The sequence below is a fragment of the Labrus mixtus genome, chromosome 14 (genome assembly GCF_963584025.1).
Source record: "Labrus mixtus chromosome 14, fLabMix1.1, whole genome shotgun sequence".
NCBI classification, from domain to species: domain Eukaryota; kingdom Metazoa; phylum Chordata; class Actinopteri; order Labriformes; family Labridae; genus Labrus; species Labrus mixtus.
In genome coordinates, this window is record NC_083625.1 from 9525217 (window position 1) to 9544453 (window position 19237).

A 19237-nucleotide genomic window follows, 5' to 3' on the forward strand; every position below is an offset into this window, starting at 1 on the left:
GATGCCAACACGTCACTGGAAAAAAACTCAAGTTTTTGTACTACACTTTGGATGGCTGTTTAATGTGTAAGCCATCGAAAAAACACTCACACATCCTATTTAGTGGTTATTCAGTCAATGATCATAATAATAATATAATAATATAGAATAATCATTTATCTAGCTTTATGATACAAGAACAAATAAATAAGAGAAATAATAGAATGACCACTTCTAAATAATAACAGTTCAAACACCTGATATTTATGTACAGTGTGCTTTTCCGTGTTAGTTGTTGCCGCTGAAGGAATACATCAAATTAAAAAGTGAAATAAATATTAAGATAATAAAAAAAAAATTAAAAAAAGAGTATTGAACATTTTTTAAGGGGAAGCTTCAGAGAGACCATCACTTAATTATGAGGATAAACAAAAATCATCACACATCAGAGTTTGAGTGAGACAGAATTACACCCATTTTTTCATTTGAGTATTAAAAGCAAGTTGAAGTATTCAGTCCAATTTAATCCTCAGCCTACTCAACTATTTAGCATTGCGCATTTGGTGTCATATTGGACAGCATTTCAAACTACATAAAGTCAGATCAAATGTGACTTGCAATAAAAAAAAAATGTATTTAACATTTCTTAGAATCTCCATAGTCTTTTTTGTAGTATGCATAGGATAAAATGTTTATTGTATATTCCATGTATTCATTTATGAGATGTGTTTCGACATTAACAGTTATCAGTGTATGGTTATAGAAAACTTGGATGGCTGTGAGGTAGAAAGTTTTCCAGTGAGATACAATCACTGGGTGTTGCAGGTCTCATGACTGATAGCTTCAGTCATATGCACTGTTATATTAGCAGTGCTCGAGATAAACACTGTATAGAGCAGCAGGCTGGAAAATGATCTACTATTGAGGGTTGGGTTTAATGAACAGAAAAGGAAACTTGATATAATGACGCAGAGCTCATGCGGTCTCTTTTGAGGATGTGATTTGTACAATTTACCCGCGACCTTCTTCATCGAGTCTTTAACTGGCCATGAACTTTATCTCTGGTGTTGCCTTGTCTGATACAATCAAGATGTCACTTTAAAACAAATGAATGACTTTACTGACCTAAAGCGCTGCTACTTATCAAACTGATCATGCGCCCATGATTAGGACAATAAATTAAAATTAGAATAGCTACACTCGCTGTAGTTTCCCTACAGAATATGTAAGTCTAGCTTTGTTCATTTTTTCAACATGAAGAGGTTCATTGACTTTGTCACCTGGAATTATTCTAATGAAGGTTTTTTTTTTTCTCTGACAACTTGGGATTGTGCAGAATAGAGATAACACAACAGCTAGAGCAACCAGCAGTTTACTGACAAAGTAATCAAACAAAAAACAGGTGCAATTACAAAAAAAAAAAGGGGCATCATAGAAAAAAAACAACATAGAATTTAATAAAAACAGAAATATGTCAGTTACTCTACAACAAGAAAGTAACTGAGTGTACTGGGCAGTGCATGAAATAAACTAACAGTTTTTACTCTTTTGCCAAGAATTAATTAAGAATAAACTGTTTTTGTTTTTTTTAAATCTCAAGTCAACATTATCAACCAATCAATGCTTCAAGTTATGTTAACAGTATGACAGTACAACAGTACATGGATCAAACACTTTTATAACAGTATTTGTAGCAGGGCGACATCTTTAAAAAAAAACAAAAAACTTTGTAGACAAACAAAATGTAAACTGCTGACAGCCACATGTGTTTGCTCACTGAAAACACAAAATGACATATGCGACTCTCCAAGCAGGAGTTAAAAAAAAAGAAAAACAAAAAGTTAAAATATAACTTCAATTCAACTTACCAAGAGAGGTCTCAGAGATTCATTTCATGATGCGATATTCAATTCAGGACATGTCATAATCATCATAAAGGATGTCCTCTCCACTCACACTGGACACGAAATACTACGTGGGACTACTGTCGAGTCATTACATGATATCATGTACATTTGTAAATGTTCTATATTTCATAATTCACTACGGACTTTTCACACCTTGTCAAGATCAGCCAAGTCCAGCTAACATTAAAACCATTCACAGTCTACTTATAAAAACTAACAACTTAGACAACTGATATTTACATCTGTTCTCTATGCATATTATAAGACGTATTACCATCCCCCTCCACGCTCTATTTCATCTGTTTGCATGACACTTCAAGTAATAAGTCATTCTGGTGGTAACATAAACATTACTAAAAGTCTCTAATCTGTCAGGGTTCAAGGCCAAAAGGAAAACTGATAAAAGAAAAGAGGGAGGTAATAGGAGATAGTATTTATGTGTAATCAGTGTTTCAAACAGTAATGTGTGTTTTACTGCCAACCCAACTGGGGGTGCAGGCCTGGTTGGAGGGGGAAAGGGTTTCCTGGTCCTGGAGGGTAGTTAGTGAAAGCGTTGGGCTGAGGTTGAAAGCCTTCCAGAGACGTGGGATGAGCCTGGTACAGAGAAAAAGAAAAGTAGTGTTGCTGTAGCAATGAGGTTTTATCAGTCAGGCATTCAAATGATTTTACTATCAAAGAGTATAGTGGGGGTTGTGTGTGTGTGTGTGTGTGTGTGTGTGTGTGTGTGTGTGTGTGTGTGTGTGTGTGTGTGTGTCTACCTGCAGCAGGGCAGACTGCATTGCTTGGTTGTGGAGTCCACCGAGCCCAGCAGGTGAGCCAGAGGGGGAGAAGCCCGGTACTCCGGGGAATGACAGCAAGCCGGGGAAGCCGCTGCTTCCTGGAGGCTGGAGTCCGCTGCTCAACCTGAAAAAAAAAAAAAACACCACGTATGATTGAATGATATTTCACATCACTCTTTCTTTATCCACGGGATTTCAGAACTAAATACACTTAACCAGGCTTACTGATCACACTTTTCACACTTTGATGCAATAAAATGTGACTGTGATCAAGTTTCAGTTTTCACCAATTTCAGTGTTTTGTTTTTTCTCTCTCAACATACAACCTGGAAAACAGTAGCATATATCTTGTTGGTTTAATAAGTTGAAAATCAGACATGTAAAATAGCTTAGGGTTATTTTTCAAGAGTTTATCTGATCACTATGCAGGCGATGGTCACAGTATTTATATTTCCACTGAATATACAAATGTTAGATGATTACAGACACTGTCGTATATCTTGTAACAGTGGTATCATAACACGACTATAAAAGCTGTGTATAGTTCGATAACTCCTTTGTGTGTATACAGTTTGTCTTACTCTAGCAAACCATTGTTTCAGTTCCCCATGTATAACCAGCAAAAACAAGATCTAGATGGTTTGGACACTAGCTGCCATCTCAGTACTTGAAATACCAACAGAGGTGAGGCATGTGCTTGCTCATTGGAAAGATAACATGCTTGATATATGGCTGACAATAATGGGATTTGTCAAGAAGCTCTACGCCTGACACTCCGGAAGAGGTGTAGAAGTGGACTTTGCACTTTGTAGGTGCAGTGTTTCTAATATTAGCATATGAAACGCAGAGTGGAAAATGATTTATGATGCCATCACATGTCAGTTACTCTACTTGGACAGGACAACTGACGTCTGTGCTTACTGGGAAGGTAAAAAGCGAAATATTAAAAAGGTGCAATAAGAGCAAGAAGATTCACAAAGAAGAGCCCAAAGTTGCTCGTGAGAACTTTTCATCAAGACCAAATGAAATGAGGGTTAATTAATCTAAATCTAATCTAAAATGAATATGAGAGTAGTAGATTTAGTCAGGTTATCGATATCAAAGTTGACAGTAGACTTGCATGAAAACCTCTCTTACCCAGGCTGGAAGTTGGAGCTAAAAGCAGATGCGAATCCTGGCAAAACTGGCGATGAGGTTGGAACTCCAGCTGCAGCAGCTGCAGCAGCCGCGGCTGCCTGCAGTGGTGCCACTGATGCCACTGAAGAGGGAGTGGCCCCGGGGAGTCCCATGAAAGAAGACAACACAGGGCTCCCTGCACTGTGCCCTCCTGACACCCCCAATCCTGGGAAGGCAGCAGGGTTTGCGCCGGGAGGGAGGCCTGCGAATAGCGAGGGGGCTGAGGTAAGGCCTAGACCGTATGGGGAGGCTGCATTGGGGGCAGCATTGGAAGCCAGTCCTGGGTAGATGGAGGTGGGCGGATGGTTAGAAATACTGCTGGAGTGAGGGATTCCTGGCATGGATGCAGAGATGGTGGATGGAGGGAGTGAGGAGGTAAGGGAGGGAAAGTGGGAGAGGCCGTGATAATGTGAGGGTGCTGGGCTGGAGGATAGACCCTGGAGGCCAGGGATGGCAACAGGACTTGACAGAGAGACTTGAGGAGAACCTGAGGGGTGTGACAGACCGAAAGAACGTGCCAGGGCAGCCTGGGCAGCCTGGGCAGCCTGGGCAGCCTGTGCAGAACCTGGGACTACCAGAGAGCTAAGAGATGGTGTGCCGCAGCGAGAGGCGCCCTTGAAAGCGGAGGGCACGGGGCTGTTACTGCCGCTGTTGCTTCCCCCAGAGTGTCTATTCATGGCTGCGGCCATGGCGGCCTGAACCTGTGCAGCGTGGGCTGGGGAGGGTTTGGGACTGTGACCTGGGGTGGAACAGCTTGGCATCGCTGGATTGGATGATCCAGGAGTGAGAGATTGTGGTCCAGAGGGGGTGTAGCTTCGGATCACTGACCCAGATGGGTTACCTGAGTGTGGGTGTATGCCAGGGTGTGTGGATCCTGACTGGTGGTCTGTGGACTGGTGAAAAACCCTCTGTTGAGATGAGCCCATGGAATTCGTCTGAGATAAGTGGTCGTGGCCGCTGCGGGAGGAAGCAGGGGTGCCTGGTCTGGAAACACCATGGAAGGGAGATGAAGTGAAGCCCCCACTACCAGGGACAGGCGTTCCACAAGGAGTACCTGAAGGAGTGTGGGCTTTGATGACGGATGAGGGTGTAGGTGTAGCATGGCCCCCGGGGGTCTGGGGCCCTGCTTTGATCACAGATGGAGACGGAGCAGGGGAGGGCGAGTGGGCATTAGGGTTGTGAGAGGGCACCATGCCGGGGAACACTGGTGTGATGGGGGTTGTGGGAGTTGGCTGAGCAGGAGAGGCCTGAGGTGGGACAGGTGTAGAAGGGGTGGATCCATGAGGAATGAGGAGGGGCCCACTGTTGACTCCAGGTGTGGTGATCTGTGGATTTCCTGGCTTGGCATAACCTGGAGATATAAGAAGATCCAACGGGGTAAAAATGGTTATTAAAATAAGTATTATTATCTCATGACTTAGTTTAAGAATCATGATTTTTGTGTTTTTGTTTTTGTGTTTTTCAGATTTCAATTCAAGAGAAGGATTGAATAAGCTAAGACCCCAAAATACTAAAGATAAAGAGACCAAAACTAACATCTTAAAAGGAATAGGAGATGCAGCATGAAGTACTAGCCAAAAAGCATCCAATTACATAAAATATTCCAACAATTTGGAATATTTAGTTTTACTAAAGTATAGTATAGTAGTATACTTAGTTTTTTTCTTCAGTTGAAACATAAATGTGCTCATATCTCCCCCAAAGACTCTAAAAATATGTATTCAACAGTGAAAAATGATGAGATAAGAGCGTTAACAAAACATGTTTTCCAAAGCAATGCAGGTTAAATGCCAGCACAGAGCATGATTCCAGCAAGAAAAAAAAAAAAAAAAGATTGATGGTATTAGTTTGAAGTTATTCCCAGTCCAGGGCCGCAGACCAATCGTCCACATGATTCAGCAAAATAAGACTTCTACGCTGACTGACCAGAAAGCAGAAGTAGCTGCACACAGGACAGCAAAATATTGAAAAAAAAAAACAATTTTAATGGGCAATTTATTCTGTGGTTATGATGTGTTTTTTTTGTCATATTAGGAGAAAAATAGTAGAAATAATAAACTGCATCTTAACAGAATTACTGTTGTATTGGATATGTTGCAGTCTAATATGAAAATACTCCTATCACATAAAGATGTAACGGCATTTTCAAACAGTCCCAAATGAAAAGAATCCAATACACAGCCTCTAAGTTGGCCTGCATGAAATGTCAGTTTCTGGTCACTCAGTGGAACTCAGTGTCTCCAGCAGAAATCAAAAAGCCCATTCTTCATCTGATAAAAGATTTGAGAAGCGCAGGTAAGCAGCATGCCAGGTAGTTAGGCAGCAAGCTTCCAAGAGTGTTTATTTGCCGTCTCACACATCACAGCGCACACTCGAATCATACCTGCTACTTTGTGTGCGGAGCTGTAGGGGGGAGGGGCCACGTGGGCTGTTATAACCCCTCCCATAGAAACAAGGCCTGCGTTGTTGTATGCACCTGAGTAGCAGTTGCATATATTAACAGTGTCCACCACACATTAATACAAACACACACACACAAATGTAAGAATCACACGCACACACAAAATACAACCCGTTACCAACTGATTACCTCAACTCATACCAGTTTGCATGAAAAAAGAATTGAAATCAAACCACTGAAACGAGCTGAAGTTTTAAAAACTTGAAATTTGTACGAGTGTTGGATTACTGCACAGGGCAGGGAAAGGTACTGTAGGCGAAAGAGTGTGAAGGTGGGTTGTTTCTTACTTGGTGCAATAGTAGCATGTGGTCGACATGGTGGTATAGGGTAGGGCACAGGCCGATGAGGGTTGTATGTTGAAGGAAACTGTAATAGGAAAAGACAGAAAAGATTGTTCTGATTAGAAGTCAGGTAAAAATGAATCTGGAATACAAATCAAAGCTCATAGTAAAAACACATTTAATTTAGAATAAAATGATCAAATGGGGACCATTTTTTGTTATCTTCTCACATTCTAAATAGGGATGGGTACAGTACTCGTTACTGACATCATCAGTCTAGTAACGTTTCACTACCAGCACACCTGCGTTTGCATTGTTTTAGGCTACAGCAGCCCAACTCAGTGAGCTACATGCACCATGTCAGCAATGACCAGGAAAAGTGATGTCTAGAAGTACTTGAGCAAAAAGACAACTATTACATGAAGCGTAAGACATGTGGAATTAAACCAGCATATAATAGATATACTTGTTCGATGCTTTACCACAAGGAAAAAAAACAGCGGAGAGAGACAGGAGTGCGGCCTGTTAGGAAAAGTTTGAGGTCTGGGACGTCGATGTCCGACGTATTTTTTTTACGGTAAAATATATACAATTGGGGCGCTGGTGGCGCAGTGGTTAGTGTGCGCGCCCCATGTATGGAAGCTGTAGTCCTCCAAGCGGGCAGCTCAGGTTCAAATCCAACCTGTGGCTCCTTTCCCACATGTCATTCCCCACTCTCTGTCTCCCTGATTTCCAACTCTATCCACTGTCCTATCTCTCAAATAAAAGGCACAAAAAGCCCAAAAATAAATCTTAAAAAAATATATATATATACAATTTATGAGTAATGGATTACTCTTTCACAAGGTAATAAAAGCTATAAAATAATGATATTACTGAAAATGTATATCTTTGCTTCTAAGTTTATAACAAATACAGTGTTGCAGGTCCTTACAATTAACAGCTGTCTGAACAGTGATCACTCTATTGCACATTCACACCTTTAGCCATGTGTATGTTAACTTTTCAGATAAACTACATTTTATTTTAATTTAATTGTAGTTTTGTATACTTGATTAATACCCAGAGGGGAAATTCAGTTACTGAGAGACATGTTAATCACACGCACACACACACACACACACACACACACACACACACACACACACACACACACACACACACACACACACACACACACACACACACACACACACACACACACACACACACACACACACACACACACACACACACACACACACACACACACACACACACACACACACACACACACACACACACACACACACACACACACACACACACACACACACACACACACACACACACACACACACACACACACACACACACACACACACACACACACACACAGAGACACACACCAAATACAAACAGGACCCCATGCATTAATTTATAGTAGCAGGAGTCGGGGGGCTGCACACAGAGGGCACCCTGAGTAGTTGGGGATTCAGTACCTTTCTCAATGGCACCTCTGCAGAATTCAGTAAGTGAACTGGCACCTCACCAGCAACCAGACAAATGTCCATAAATTGGTCCGTACCAGGACTTGAACGGTCCACCCTCCGCTTACCAACCCAAGCCCTTACAGACTGAGCTCAGACTGACTTTACTATCACTCAGATAAATGTTTCTCTTATCTTTCCATTCTTCTGCTAACACTCACTACAGCCCCAAACATTCATGTGTTTCCAATAAGTTATTTTACAACGGTGTAAATCAGTAGCTTTTATAACAGAACTGGAAATGTGGGATAACGTTTTTTTATCAAATGCAAGCAATAAAATGTGTCATGTGAGGGCTCGTCACTCAGTCATGAGACTTCTCTAGGGCAACCTGTCAATGTTACATAATCTAAGTCCAGGTACATCCATTCTAGTGCTTACTGGTTTGAATGGTCCAGTAATCCGTGAAGCGATTCCTTTCCCCTCCATACTGTTAGAGGTGTCCTCTTTCTTCTCACCTTCTTTCTTTACTGGAGGAATTCCCTACAATCAAAAAAAAAAACAATGATACTTTTATTCAAGGTCAGATTTACATTGAGCAGACACACACACACACACACACACACACACTCACACACTCTGTTCACTTGTAACCTGAAAAATGCTTAATAAACAGGTGAAACTATGTGGACCTACACAAATACCAGGACATAAAGAAATATGAAATATGCTCTTTTTTTTACTGAGTAGTGGTGAATTTGTGATTGACCAATCTTAAACCTTTTCAGAATCCTCCTGCACATACTTACAGGAAACGTGCCACTGACCAGGCTGGGTCTTCCTTTAGGGTATGGATTTCCTGGTATCATACCACAGGAAGAGATCATGGCTACAGGAGCCTTGCAGCCAACCTTACACACCTAATAAGACAGAAGTGGTACAATTTCAGGAATCGTGTGCGTGTGTTCTTGCTTGTGTACACAACACTAAAAATATTTTAATCAAAAAGAAAGCACTCACACATGGACACTACTTCTTATAAAGGCTTGATTTAAAAATGGATGCTTTATTTATTGCATGAGTCACATGTGCCTTCACACTAGACGCACTTGGCAACCCTTGTTCCATGGGAATAACTGGCTCCCAAAAGGGACTCAAAGACCTCCAGAGAATAAAAAATAACAGCATGAAGTTTTATTGGCTTTAAGATGAACTCACTTGCTCAAGTATCCTGCGGGCTCGCTTCTTCTCAGACAAGTGTATGCGAAACAGATCCTCCACAGGACGATAATTTTGAGCATCTGATATGTTCCTGTATGTGGATAGAAACACAATTTTTAAAAAGTCAGCTATTAGTGTACTGATTGAAGGAAGTTATAACTGGTATCATATTGCTTTTGACTGTGTTATACAGTCCATTTAAGATGTAAAATGTACTCACAAAGCTATTAGTTCTAACACAATCAGTCGGTCCTTTGAGAAGGTGAAGCAGTTCAGGATATTTGCAACTTTGGTTGTAGGGATCGCAACCATTTTCTGATGGAATCAGATAAAGAAGCACATTTCACTTCACATTTTTTCAAAACAAGTGGCACAAGAGAAGGAGCAAGACAATCAAAAATTAAACATTTTAACGTTTTTATAGAATCTTGAACTTGTTTAACAATATTCCCTTCAGTCTGTCAGAAACTTAATGTAGACGGGTAAACAAAGGAATAGGAAAAAAAAAAAAAAAGAACTTTGAGTTTCCCAGTCATTTCAAACACCTGTTACTTACATGCTGCAGAGCTTTCACTGCTTTGATCTGTGGCTCTGCCCATGAGAAGTATTTCAAGATCTCCATCACCTGCAGATGTTCAAGGCAGTGTTACAAACAACTCAATTTCTTTGAGAGCAGTAGAAAGGATCGTGGCAATTTGACAAGCAACTTTGTTGATCAAAAACAAATGTCAACTCTTTACGTGTTTGTTTTGTTTTTACCATATCTTTATTTTGATTTAAAACAACAAGAGCATGTAGGGCTGGGCGATATGGACCAAAACTCATATCTCGATATTGATTAGCTGAATGGCGATACTCGATATATATCGATATGTCTTTTATTAACATTATGGAAAATAAACTACCTGTTTGTGAATTTAAAAAGTAATATTAGAAAATGAAAATGTTCCTTAAATACAATAAAAGAGAGAGAGAGGAGGAGCAGGGTTAAGAGGGACGGACAGTCAGTCATCATCAGTGAGATGAGGAAAAAGGAGACCTGGCACCTCGAGAACGTTATTTTAATGCGACATAAACGATATCGATATTAACGATATTGTCTTACCCTATATCTTGTTTGAAAATATATCGATATATCTTAAAAACTCGATATATTTCCCAGCCCTAAGAGCATATGTACATCTCTTTACTTGACGTTTTGACAATCACATTTACTTTACATATTTTGAGAAAACAGAGAAAAGAAAAATGTTCCATTTACTCAAAGATGACATCTTAAAATCTACCAAGTCAAGAACTAATAATGTTATTATTTGTAATATGATAAGACGTGTATGCATTAAGGCAGTGGTTCCCAAAGTGGGGGTCGGGACCCCAAGGTGGGTCGCCAGCCACCAAGAGGGGGGTCGCGAGATGCCTTCCATAAAAAAATAAAAATCATTTAAAAAGAGCATAAATATATCTTTTTACCACTTTTGTAAATATACAAAAAGTAGTCCAATGTCATATAAGACAGTATCATTAAGTGAAATTAAATTTTGAATTCTTTTAGGCTGTTGTGTTATTTTGTGTTACTAGTTTTTGGAGAGGTTTATTCGTGTGTGTGCGTGGCTGTCACTACGTTATATACCTAACTAACCACCTTAAAGAACAGTGGGGGGGGGGGTCCCCAGTTTCTGTCACCCTTATTTTGAGGGTCACGACCTGAAAAGTTTGGGAACCCCTGCATTATGAGGACTGCATTAATCATATCGGAGTTGCTGCATCACAATCAAAAGCTTAATTCTTGTGATTCCTGTGAAGTGTAGTGAAACACATAAACACACACACTGTTCACACATTTACCTGCTCACTGGAGAAATATCCATGAACCTGTTCAATAGCTTTGGTCCTCTGATCGGTCAAGACGCACTGAAACAAGGAATACAGAATCACCATAAAACACTTTTTCCAAACATGAAATCAAAAGAGATAATTTGTGATTTGACATCTTTTACCTTTCTGATCTCATCCAAGACGATATCAAATGATTTCTTATCCATGTTTACAGACACACACACACACGTTATCCTCTTTCTCAATACTGCAATTAATACTCTCAACAACTGGTAAATACTACCAGTGATTACTTTTTACAATACCAATGAAAAGGTCATTTAATATCAATAGATTTTGGAAAAGTTTAAAAACTGTGCAACTGATGCAATGTCAGTTATTTGAATTCATTCTGCTACAATAACATAATTAGAAGCTTAAAGTAAACGCTTTTCAGTTTTTGGACTCGTACTGAAGCTGCATGATCAAACTTCTCTCCCGTGAACAATGACTTCCAAACAAGAGAAGTGGAAAATCTGCAGTGAAAATCCTTTCTTGCACCAGGTTTGTCCGCAGCTAACAACAAGCTAGCGAGCTAGGGCTACCTCGATTTTTTTTTTGAACAGAGCTCAGTAAAAAAAAAAGACACTCGAAAACACGGAAAAGTATTAACATGCATTAGTTCGTTTAGATTAGTTTAAATCCAGCGCTCGCGAAAATAACGATCCGGCCGATATTCATCAAGCATAACAAACTAACGTGCTCGCAAGATAGCACTCTTGTTAGCATCCATTGACAGCTGTGCGCTAGGAACGTCAACACCACAACGGACCCCTTTGGAGTGGCCTAAAAAATAAATATTGTAACAAAAAAATAAATTTAAAGTAACAGTATTTATGAACTGATTAGTGTAAACGCTTCATTAAAAAATAAGTTTAAAGATCAGTTGAATTTAAAAATGTTCTGTTTTTTACTGTTCTGTTTTATTTGCTATTTTCTTGCAGGCAAGTGGCAGGCCAGCTAAAGTCAGCGTTGAGGAAGTAAACAGGTAGAATGAGCCTCAGCAGCTTGCGGAGATAGATAAGAAATAAGAGTTTTAAAGTGAAAATGGATCGATTTTCTTGGTCGAATGGGCTTTTAGAAATTGACGAAACCTTAGTGATACAGCAACGAGGTGTGAGACTCTATGACGGTGATGATAAGGTATATCTTGCATTTGTTTATGGCTAAGAGAAGCCTGACACAACTACAGAACAGCAAAAACATACACCCAGCATTTTTTTTTTACACCACTTATTTGTGTTTAAAATGGCAGTTTTAGGTGATATATAGCAATGCAACCACTGGTATACATCGTTTTATAGTCGAATCTGCATGAACTAATACATTTTCCTGTCATTGTACCAGGCTAAGCTGGATCTGGGAGTTGCCTTGTTGAGTACCCATCGGTTGATCTGGAGGGATGTTAAAAACCATGTAAGCCAGCATTAGAAATGACTGGACACTTCCTCCACTGATTTCCCAGACATGTCTTTTGAGACATAATTGTTTTTCTTGCCATCTGTAGGAATGCTGTATAGCCATGCCTTTGTCCCAGATCATCCTCTTCGAGGAGCAGGCTGCAGGAATAGGGAAAAGGTAAGTGTCTGGAAACAAAGCTTGTTGTTTCTACAATTCTACAATTCACTGAGCAGACGCTTTTATCCAAAGCGACGCACATCAGAGAGTAAGAACAACACAAGCAAGGATCTAGAAAAAAAAGGGGAACAATGTCAGTAAGAGCAAAGGATCAGCTTTGAGTCCGATTGGACACACAGGTGCTGACAGGAAGTGACCAGAGGCAAAGCACAACATTGACGGCAGTTCTTGAGAGCTCTGATCAGTATAGAAACCATCTTATAAGTAGTCGTTATCAAACAAAAACCATCGTCACAACCATCATCATCATCATCAATGATATGGAGACCATCATCATTAAGTTAGTAGGTATTCATGAAAGAGCTGGGTCTTTAGCTTTTTCTTAAAGGTGCAGAGGGACTGAAGTTCATACCGCCACCGGGGGGGCGACAGAGGAGAAGAGTCTAGTCAGAGACTTAGGACCCTGTTGTGAAGGTTGGATCAGACGCCTTTCATTGGCAGAGCGTAGTGGGGCGGGAGGGAGTGTAGACCTGGATGAGAGAGTTAAAGTAAGGAGGAGACGTTTTTCTGTCGCTGTTTTGTAAGCGAGCAGCAGAGTTTTACATTTTCTAATAACAGAAACAAGACTTGGGGGGGGGGGGGGGGGTTTACGTACATGTATACTGTCGTTTAAAAAAAGATAGAAATCAAAAGACAGTAGCTTGTTTGAATGCATTAGTGGTTATTTTGAGCATAAATCTTAAACCAAGGTGTAGTGACCAATTTTAACAAACCCAATATTGTTTCAAAAAGTCACTTGAGGGATGAACGTGGAAGCTTTCGGACGCGTGCTTAGCTCAAAGAAATGAACACAGTCCGTTGATGTTGTGATTTGGATATTTCAATCCATTTATTTTGAAACACTTCTTACCAAATAAAGGAAAATATGACGACCCGCTACGTCTGTAAATGAAACAAATCCGCGTTGGAATGCGTTTAACTCCGACAGGCTGACACGGTTTGCCTCCATTCAATCACCTGTCCCACCTCACCTGGAGCCTTGCTTTAACCGCAGCATCTGCCCAGGCTACACATAGTGCCCAGTAGAGGGCCAACACACACAAACCACAAGGAAAATAGCATGACACAAAACAAACACATCATTTGGCTCCAGCAAAAGGTTCACACACTAGCTTTTTTCTGGAGCTTACTGTATTTTCATTCATGGTTGTCGTAGTTCTTATGGAGCTGGCTTTGTTATAATCTCATAGATTCATATTGAACTTTGGTCATATGAGAAGTAGTTGTTGTATTTTTGGTCGAATAGTTTTGGGAAGTGTCTGCAGTTAAGAAAGCGCCAGGAAGTTAAGATTCATTTGGTCAAAGCACATTTTAGAATAAAGAATGAACCCTCTCTCGGTTGATATGCATTCACTGTTTATTGTTTGTCCTGTAGTGCGAAAATAGTGATACACCTGCACCCAGCACCTGCCAACAAGGAGCCAGGTCCTTACCAACACAGCAAGTACTCGTTCATCAAGCTGTCCTTCAAAGAACATGGGCAGATAGAGGTAGTCCCATGTTTACTTTCTGTTGTTTATAGTTTTTTTTTTACCCTATAATGAGCCTTCTTTAGGGACAGTCTGTGTTTGAGACTTTATAGCCTGGAACTGACGCGGTATCTTGTGCTTGCAGTTTCACAGGAGGCTGACAGAAGAAATGACTCAGAAGAGATGGGAGAGTACAACGGTTTCACAGCCAATCCCCACAGGAACTGGCTCACAGGTGAGAGACATACCATGTGTTCCCTCCTCATTAAGACTAGAATCGCATGTGCACATTCTCTTATATCTCTGGAATGTGTTTGTTGCAGATGCTGTAATTTCACTTGATTTATCCACACCACAGGACTTTAACCTCACAGGCCTAACTTCCCTTCAGCTTTTTTTTACGACTACACGTTAATGTGTCCATCAATGATGTCACGCTCCACAGGATGGCAGTATTATCACTATGTGGTGGAGCTTTATAGTTCAAAACTGTCAGAGCTTCTGTCTCTGATAACTTTTTACAGTTTTCCAAAGTCAGTGTTAGTTCATGTGATGTTGAGTTGTTGGCTTTTGCCCTAATTCCTTGATTTAACTTGATTAACTTGAATCTCTCACAGTAAGGACTCAGACAGAAGTCAGAATTGGCTTATGCTTATGCTATTACACTTACAGTAACACTAGTTCATGTTTCTCCTAATAAGTAGGAGAGCATTAATTGTAGTTTTTTGACATAATATTCACTGAAATGAAATGATACACGGTAGCAGGACTTGACCACATTTCTTTCCCTCCTCAGTGTTTGTCTTTCCTCGTCTTTCGAGGTTTGTGACCAACTTTGAAATGGCTTGTCTTGTCTTTCACTTTGTGTGTTTTTCTTTCCTTTCGTGGTCTTATAGGCAGGAAGGACACGTGCAGTCGGGATTGTTGGCATTGAGAGGAAGATTGAGGAGAGAAGAAAAGAAACAGACAAAAACATTTCTGAGGTATTGGGAAAGCGAAAAAAAAAATACTGAAAGTTCTAAGAAATGTGTGAGAATGCTTATTGTTATTGATTTAAACAGAAAGCTCAGGATACTTCCTATCTGTCCTGCTACCAACCTCCTTCGAGCTTCTCATGCATTTAACATATTTGGGTGCATTTAACTGTGAAGATACTGAAGATGCAGAGTGGTTGAGTTTAAGAAGTTTCTAAGAAAGTTTTAAACAGTTTTTTATCCTCTGCCATTAAATCTTGTCACACTCAGAACTGAATGTGGCTCATGTGAATTCAAGCTGACCACAGATGCTGTGAAGCTAGTCAGGGAAAACCGTGAAGTTACTGTATGTGTTTAAAGGAAACAGCAGCTGGATATACTTTGTGTGTAAGACTTTAACCTGGAACCATCAAAAAGACATATATACGTATGAGGCTATTTTAAAAAGTATGATGGTGAAATAAAAGGTGCTGGGAGGAATGTTCAAGTTGAACATCAACCACTGAGGAGGGGGAGATGTTGTGGAATGATATTTAAATTATCTGTAGCCATGAAGTTTTGTGGCTTTTTTAAATTGTGATCATTTTTGAGAACTCTTACTCAGTCAGTGCCTTTTTTTTTCTTTTCAGGCTTTTGAGGACCTCAGTAAGCTGATGGTGAAGGTAAAGATTTAGTTCCTTTTAAATCTCACCTTTTCCTGCTACTGTTGATATATAGATTATTACAGTATTCATTATCCTGTTATTTATTACACAATAGATGACCTTTTAGAAAACGCATTTAATTGAATATGCTATCTAACCATTATGCTGTAGGATTGTTAAAACCTGTGTTAAGCTAATACACGGTTGGATTTTAGCTGACTGCTTGTCTTCTCGACCAAACAGGCCAAAGAGATGGTGGAGTTGTCCAGGTCGATAGCGAACAAGATCAAAGACAAGCAGGGAGACATAACAGAAGACGAGGTAAGAAGCTGAGCATGTGCAGAAACGACAATCAAACAAGATGTAAGTCGCTGTTCATGCATATTCAGGACCTTTGTCAAAACATCAAAGCCTCCCAGTCATTTTCTGCACACTACTCTGCAATTGTAAACTCTAATAGTACAACACTCGGTTTTCATGTTTCACTTTTCTTTAACTCTTTTGTTCTGCTTTTTAGACAATCCGGTTTAAGTCCTACCTCCTGAGCATGGGTATCGCTAACCCTGTTACCAGGGAAACGCATGGATCAGGCACACATTACCATTTGCAGCTGGCTAAACAACTGGGAGACATGCTACAGGCCCCTCTGGAGGTATAGGCATCAAAGTTTGGTTTCATATATTTTACACCTGCACGGAATCAAATCAATTCATTTTTAACAAACTTAAATTTCCATTTGAATCCACCTCCGACATTTTGTTGTTGTTGTTGTTGCTTCCTGTCCACACCGCGTCACTGTCTCAGGAGCGAGGAGGTATGATGGCTCTCACTGAGGTGTACTGTCTTGTCAACCGTGCTAGAGGGATGGAGGTAATGTTAAAATCAAAATCACACACTAATCAATTTCATGTGTTATCATAGGAATGTATTTGTATGTTTTAAGCTGCATGTACAATGGGAAATACACTAACAGCCTTTTGTTTGTGTCTGCAGCTTTTATCTCCAGAAGATTTGTTAAATGCGTGCAAGATGTTTGAGTCATTAAAGCTCCCGTTGAGGTGAGTTTGATTTTAGTGTGTCTTCACGTTGTATTGTTTCATGTGTCTCTTATACGCTCCTCTGAGTATAGACTTGGCTTTGTGTTTAGTAAAAGAATATAGGGCAGGGACGGCGTCTGCTTCACAGAGGCCAGGCTCTTCCTGTCAGGCTTCCTGTTGTTGGAAGTGTTGTCCAGCCCTCTGTGGCTGACATTTCCTGTGACTTCCCAGGGTTTTCAAAAGAAACGCAGGCCTGTTTCCTTAACACACTGGTCCTAGTCCTCCCAAACTAGCGTCTGTTCCTTTGCTTTCTGCTTATTTAAAGCTCATGTGAGGTGTTTTCTGCAGGATATGAAACAGACATTAAATTATTACTGGTGCCTCTGAATGACCTACAAAAGAAACCAAGACCATCAGCAGCGACTATTTCTATATAGTTGTTTTTGTGCCTGTAATCGCTGCCAGGGGGTAGTTGTCAGAAGTGAATTACAGTACGCTGCAGAAACAGCCTTTCTTAACATTTTGCACTGCTAGGAATTACAGTGAGTTTGACTGTTAAAACTAAAATTGCTTATTTTTTTGGTAATAAGTAGAGTCCGACCGATTAATCGGCCAGCCGATAATATCGTCCGGTATTAGCATATCGGCCAATTTTATTGCAGATATTTGCCAATAGTACTAGATTTATTTACCTGTCAAATAGAATTTAATTCTTGCAGTTCTCTTTCACCAGCAGAGGGTGCTATATGGATTACAACAAGCATTATCACTTTCCAGAGTGTAAAGCGATGATACATGCATACATGCGCAGTTACTTTGCAGTGGAGTGACCATCTTGTCTTCATTATGTATCTTTTCCACAAGTGTTTTATAAATGCATTTAAGGGATCAACACGATAAATGTGTATCCCTATATCTACATATATATACAGATTGAACATAGATCAAAGAAAGATATTGGCCGATATATCGGTATTGGATTTTTTTTCTATTCCCCAATATTGGCACCGCCCCAAAAAAACCCATATCGGTGAGGCCAATAGGAAGACACTACTTGTGCATGTACAGGATAATATCAGCAAGGAGATAAGAGGGACTGCTTTGTCGCCAAAATCAACGCAAACTGAAAGTTCCTCACAGGAGCTTTTAAAGTTGTGAAAGATCACTACAGCTTAAAAACTGTCAACCAGATCTCATTCTGTCTCACACACTCTTTACTTAATGTGTTTTCTTTGTAGGCTGCGCGTGTTTGACAGCGGTGTGATGGTGGTCCAGCTGCAGTCTCACAGCGAAGAGGAAATGATAGCCTCAGCGCTAGACAATGTAAGCTTTACATTATACTGACATGGTGTAGACTGATCGAACAAAATGCTTTGTATATAAATGCATGTATCTACAGAGAGAGATCGCACATTCAGTAAATGAAGGTTTTAAGTTTGTTATCCATTTTTTTGTTCTTATCGTCATCTTCCTCTTTGCAGGTGTCTGACAAAGGCTCTTTGACAGCAGAGGAGTTTGCAAAGCTCTTGGGCCTCTCTGTTCTTCTGTCCAAAGAGAGGTAAGATAAGTTCTAGCCTGTTTTACTGCACACATGTATACTAACAATGACAATGTTGACAGTGTTGTTTGTTTCTCATTTTCTTTATTCAGATGCTTTTCTTGTTCTTCATTGTAAAGCGCGTCCTGTCTTTGTCTCTCTCATTTCCAGGTTGCTGCTGGCTGAGAAGATGGGCCACCTGTGTAGAGATGACTCTGTTGAGGGTTTGAGATTCTACCCAAACCTGTTTTGACCTGTTTACAGCTATCAGTGTTTGGGGGTAAAAATGAAACTTGGCTGCACTTAGCTGACTGATGCATTAAAAAAAAAAAAAATCCTACAACAACCCCTACATACTGAGATACAGGTGTGCCATGGGCACAGTAATGTTGCTCTCAGGTCTAGTCTGACTTACTGATCAGTTGTTGTGCTGTTAGCAGTACATATGCAAAGCCTCTGTAGGTACCACCAGCTTTTTTTCTATGTAGGTCTAAGAGTTGAGTCTGTCTTTTAAGGTAATCAAAAATATTATTTTACCGAAACTGTTCAAGAACCTGCTCATATTATACATGCAGCAAAGTGTTCCCCGGATTGATCTGCCTGGTGGATTGTGTTTTTAGTAATAAATGGGATTATTAAAAACTGACTGAACATGTTATTAAGTGTGCATTTTTTGATTTTCATTCACACACAGCCAATACCTCTTTACTGTTTTGAAAACCCATAGCATCTGATAACATATCTTCCAAAGAAAAATACACAAATATGTAATTAATGATAAAGGAATAAA

General features: G+C 40.1%; 2 protein-coding genes across 4 annotated transcripts; one reads left to right on the plus strand and one right to left on the minus strand.

Annotated features, from left to right (window-relative positions):
• Window positions 1–1413: 1413 nt before the first annotated feature.
• On the minus strand, window positions 1414–11901 carry proser1 (proline and serine rich 1). Of its 3 annotated transcripts, XM_061054933.1 has the most exons (13): window positions 11271–11901; window positions 11119–11184; window positions 9830–9898; window positions 9494–9588; window positions 9271–9364; window positions 8862–8972; window positions 8494–8595; window positions 6590–6668; window positions 6225–6317; window positions 4683–5192; window positions 3803–4121; window positions 2645–2789; window positions 1414–2480 (listed from the first exon to the last, which is right to left on the minus strand). In XM_061054933.1, the coding sequence occupies exons 1-13, from the start codon at window positions 11313–11315 to the stop codon at window positions 2358–2360; spliced, it is 1851 nt and encodes a 616-aa protein (XP_060910916.1). In that variant the 5' UTR covers window positions 11316–11901; the 3' UTR covers window positions 1414–2357. The 3 variants fall into 3 exon arrangements, with proteins under 3 accessions (XP_060910916.1, XP_060910914.1, XP_060910915.1); XM_061054931.1 differs by having other exon boundaries at window positions 3803–5192; XM_061054932.1 differs by lacking the exon at window positions 6225–6317 and having other exon boundaries at window positions 3803–5192.
• A 206-nt stretch (window positions 11902–12107) lies between these two features.
• vps36 (vacuolar protein sorting 36 homolog) lies at window positions 12108–19093 on the plus strand. The gene is made up of 14 exons (XM_061054926.1): window positions 12108–12291; window positions 12496–12564; window positions 12656–12726; window positions 14162–14276; window positions 14401–14490; window positions 15152–15238; window positions 15859–15891; window positions 16117–16194; window positions 16391–16525; window positions 16678–16743; window positions 16867–16931; window positions 18149–18233; window positions 18392–18468; window positions 18619–19093. The coding sequence occupies exons 1-14, from the start codon at window positions 12196–12198 to the stop codon at window positions 18698–18700; spliced, it is 1149 nt and encodes a 382-aa protein (XP_060910909.1). The 5' UTR covers window positions 12108–12195; the 3' UTR covers window positions 18701–19093.
• The last annotated feature ends 144 nt before the right edge of the window (window positions 19094–19237 follow it).

Excerpts from the sequence above, each read along its gene's own strand:
- proser1 (XM_061054931.1), bottom strand. The coding sequence starts at position 11,315 with ATGGATAAGAAATCATTTGATATCGTCTTGGATGAGATCAGAAAG. Across the intron at positions 9,899-11,118 it reads GATATTTCTCCAGTGAGCAG|GTGATGGAGATCTTGAAATA; the intron begins GTAAATGTGTGA and ends GAACATCTGCAG. Across the intron at positions 6,318-6,589 it reads ACATGCTACTATTGCACCAA|GTGCATACAACAACGCAGGC; the intron begins GTAAGAAACAAC and ends ACTGCTACTCAG.
- vps36 (XM_061054926.1), top strand. The coding sequence starts at position 12,196 with ATGGATCGATTTTCTTGGTCGAATGGGCTTTTAGAAATTGACGAAACC. Across the intron at positions 14,491-15,151 it reads CCACAGGAACTGGCTCACAG|GCAGGAAGGACACGTGCAGT; the intron begins GTGAGAGACATA and ends GTGGTCTTATAG. Across the intron at positions 16,526-16,677 it reads TGCTACAGGCCCCTCTGGAG|GAGCGAGGAGGTATGATGGC; the intron begins GTATAGGCATCA and ends TCACTGTCTCAG.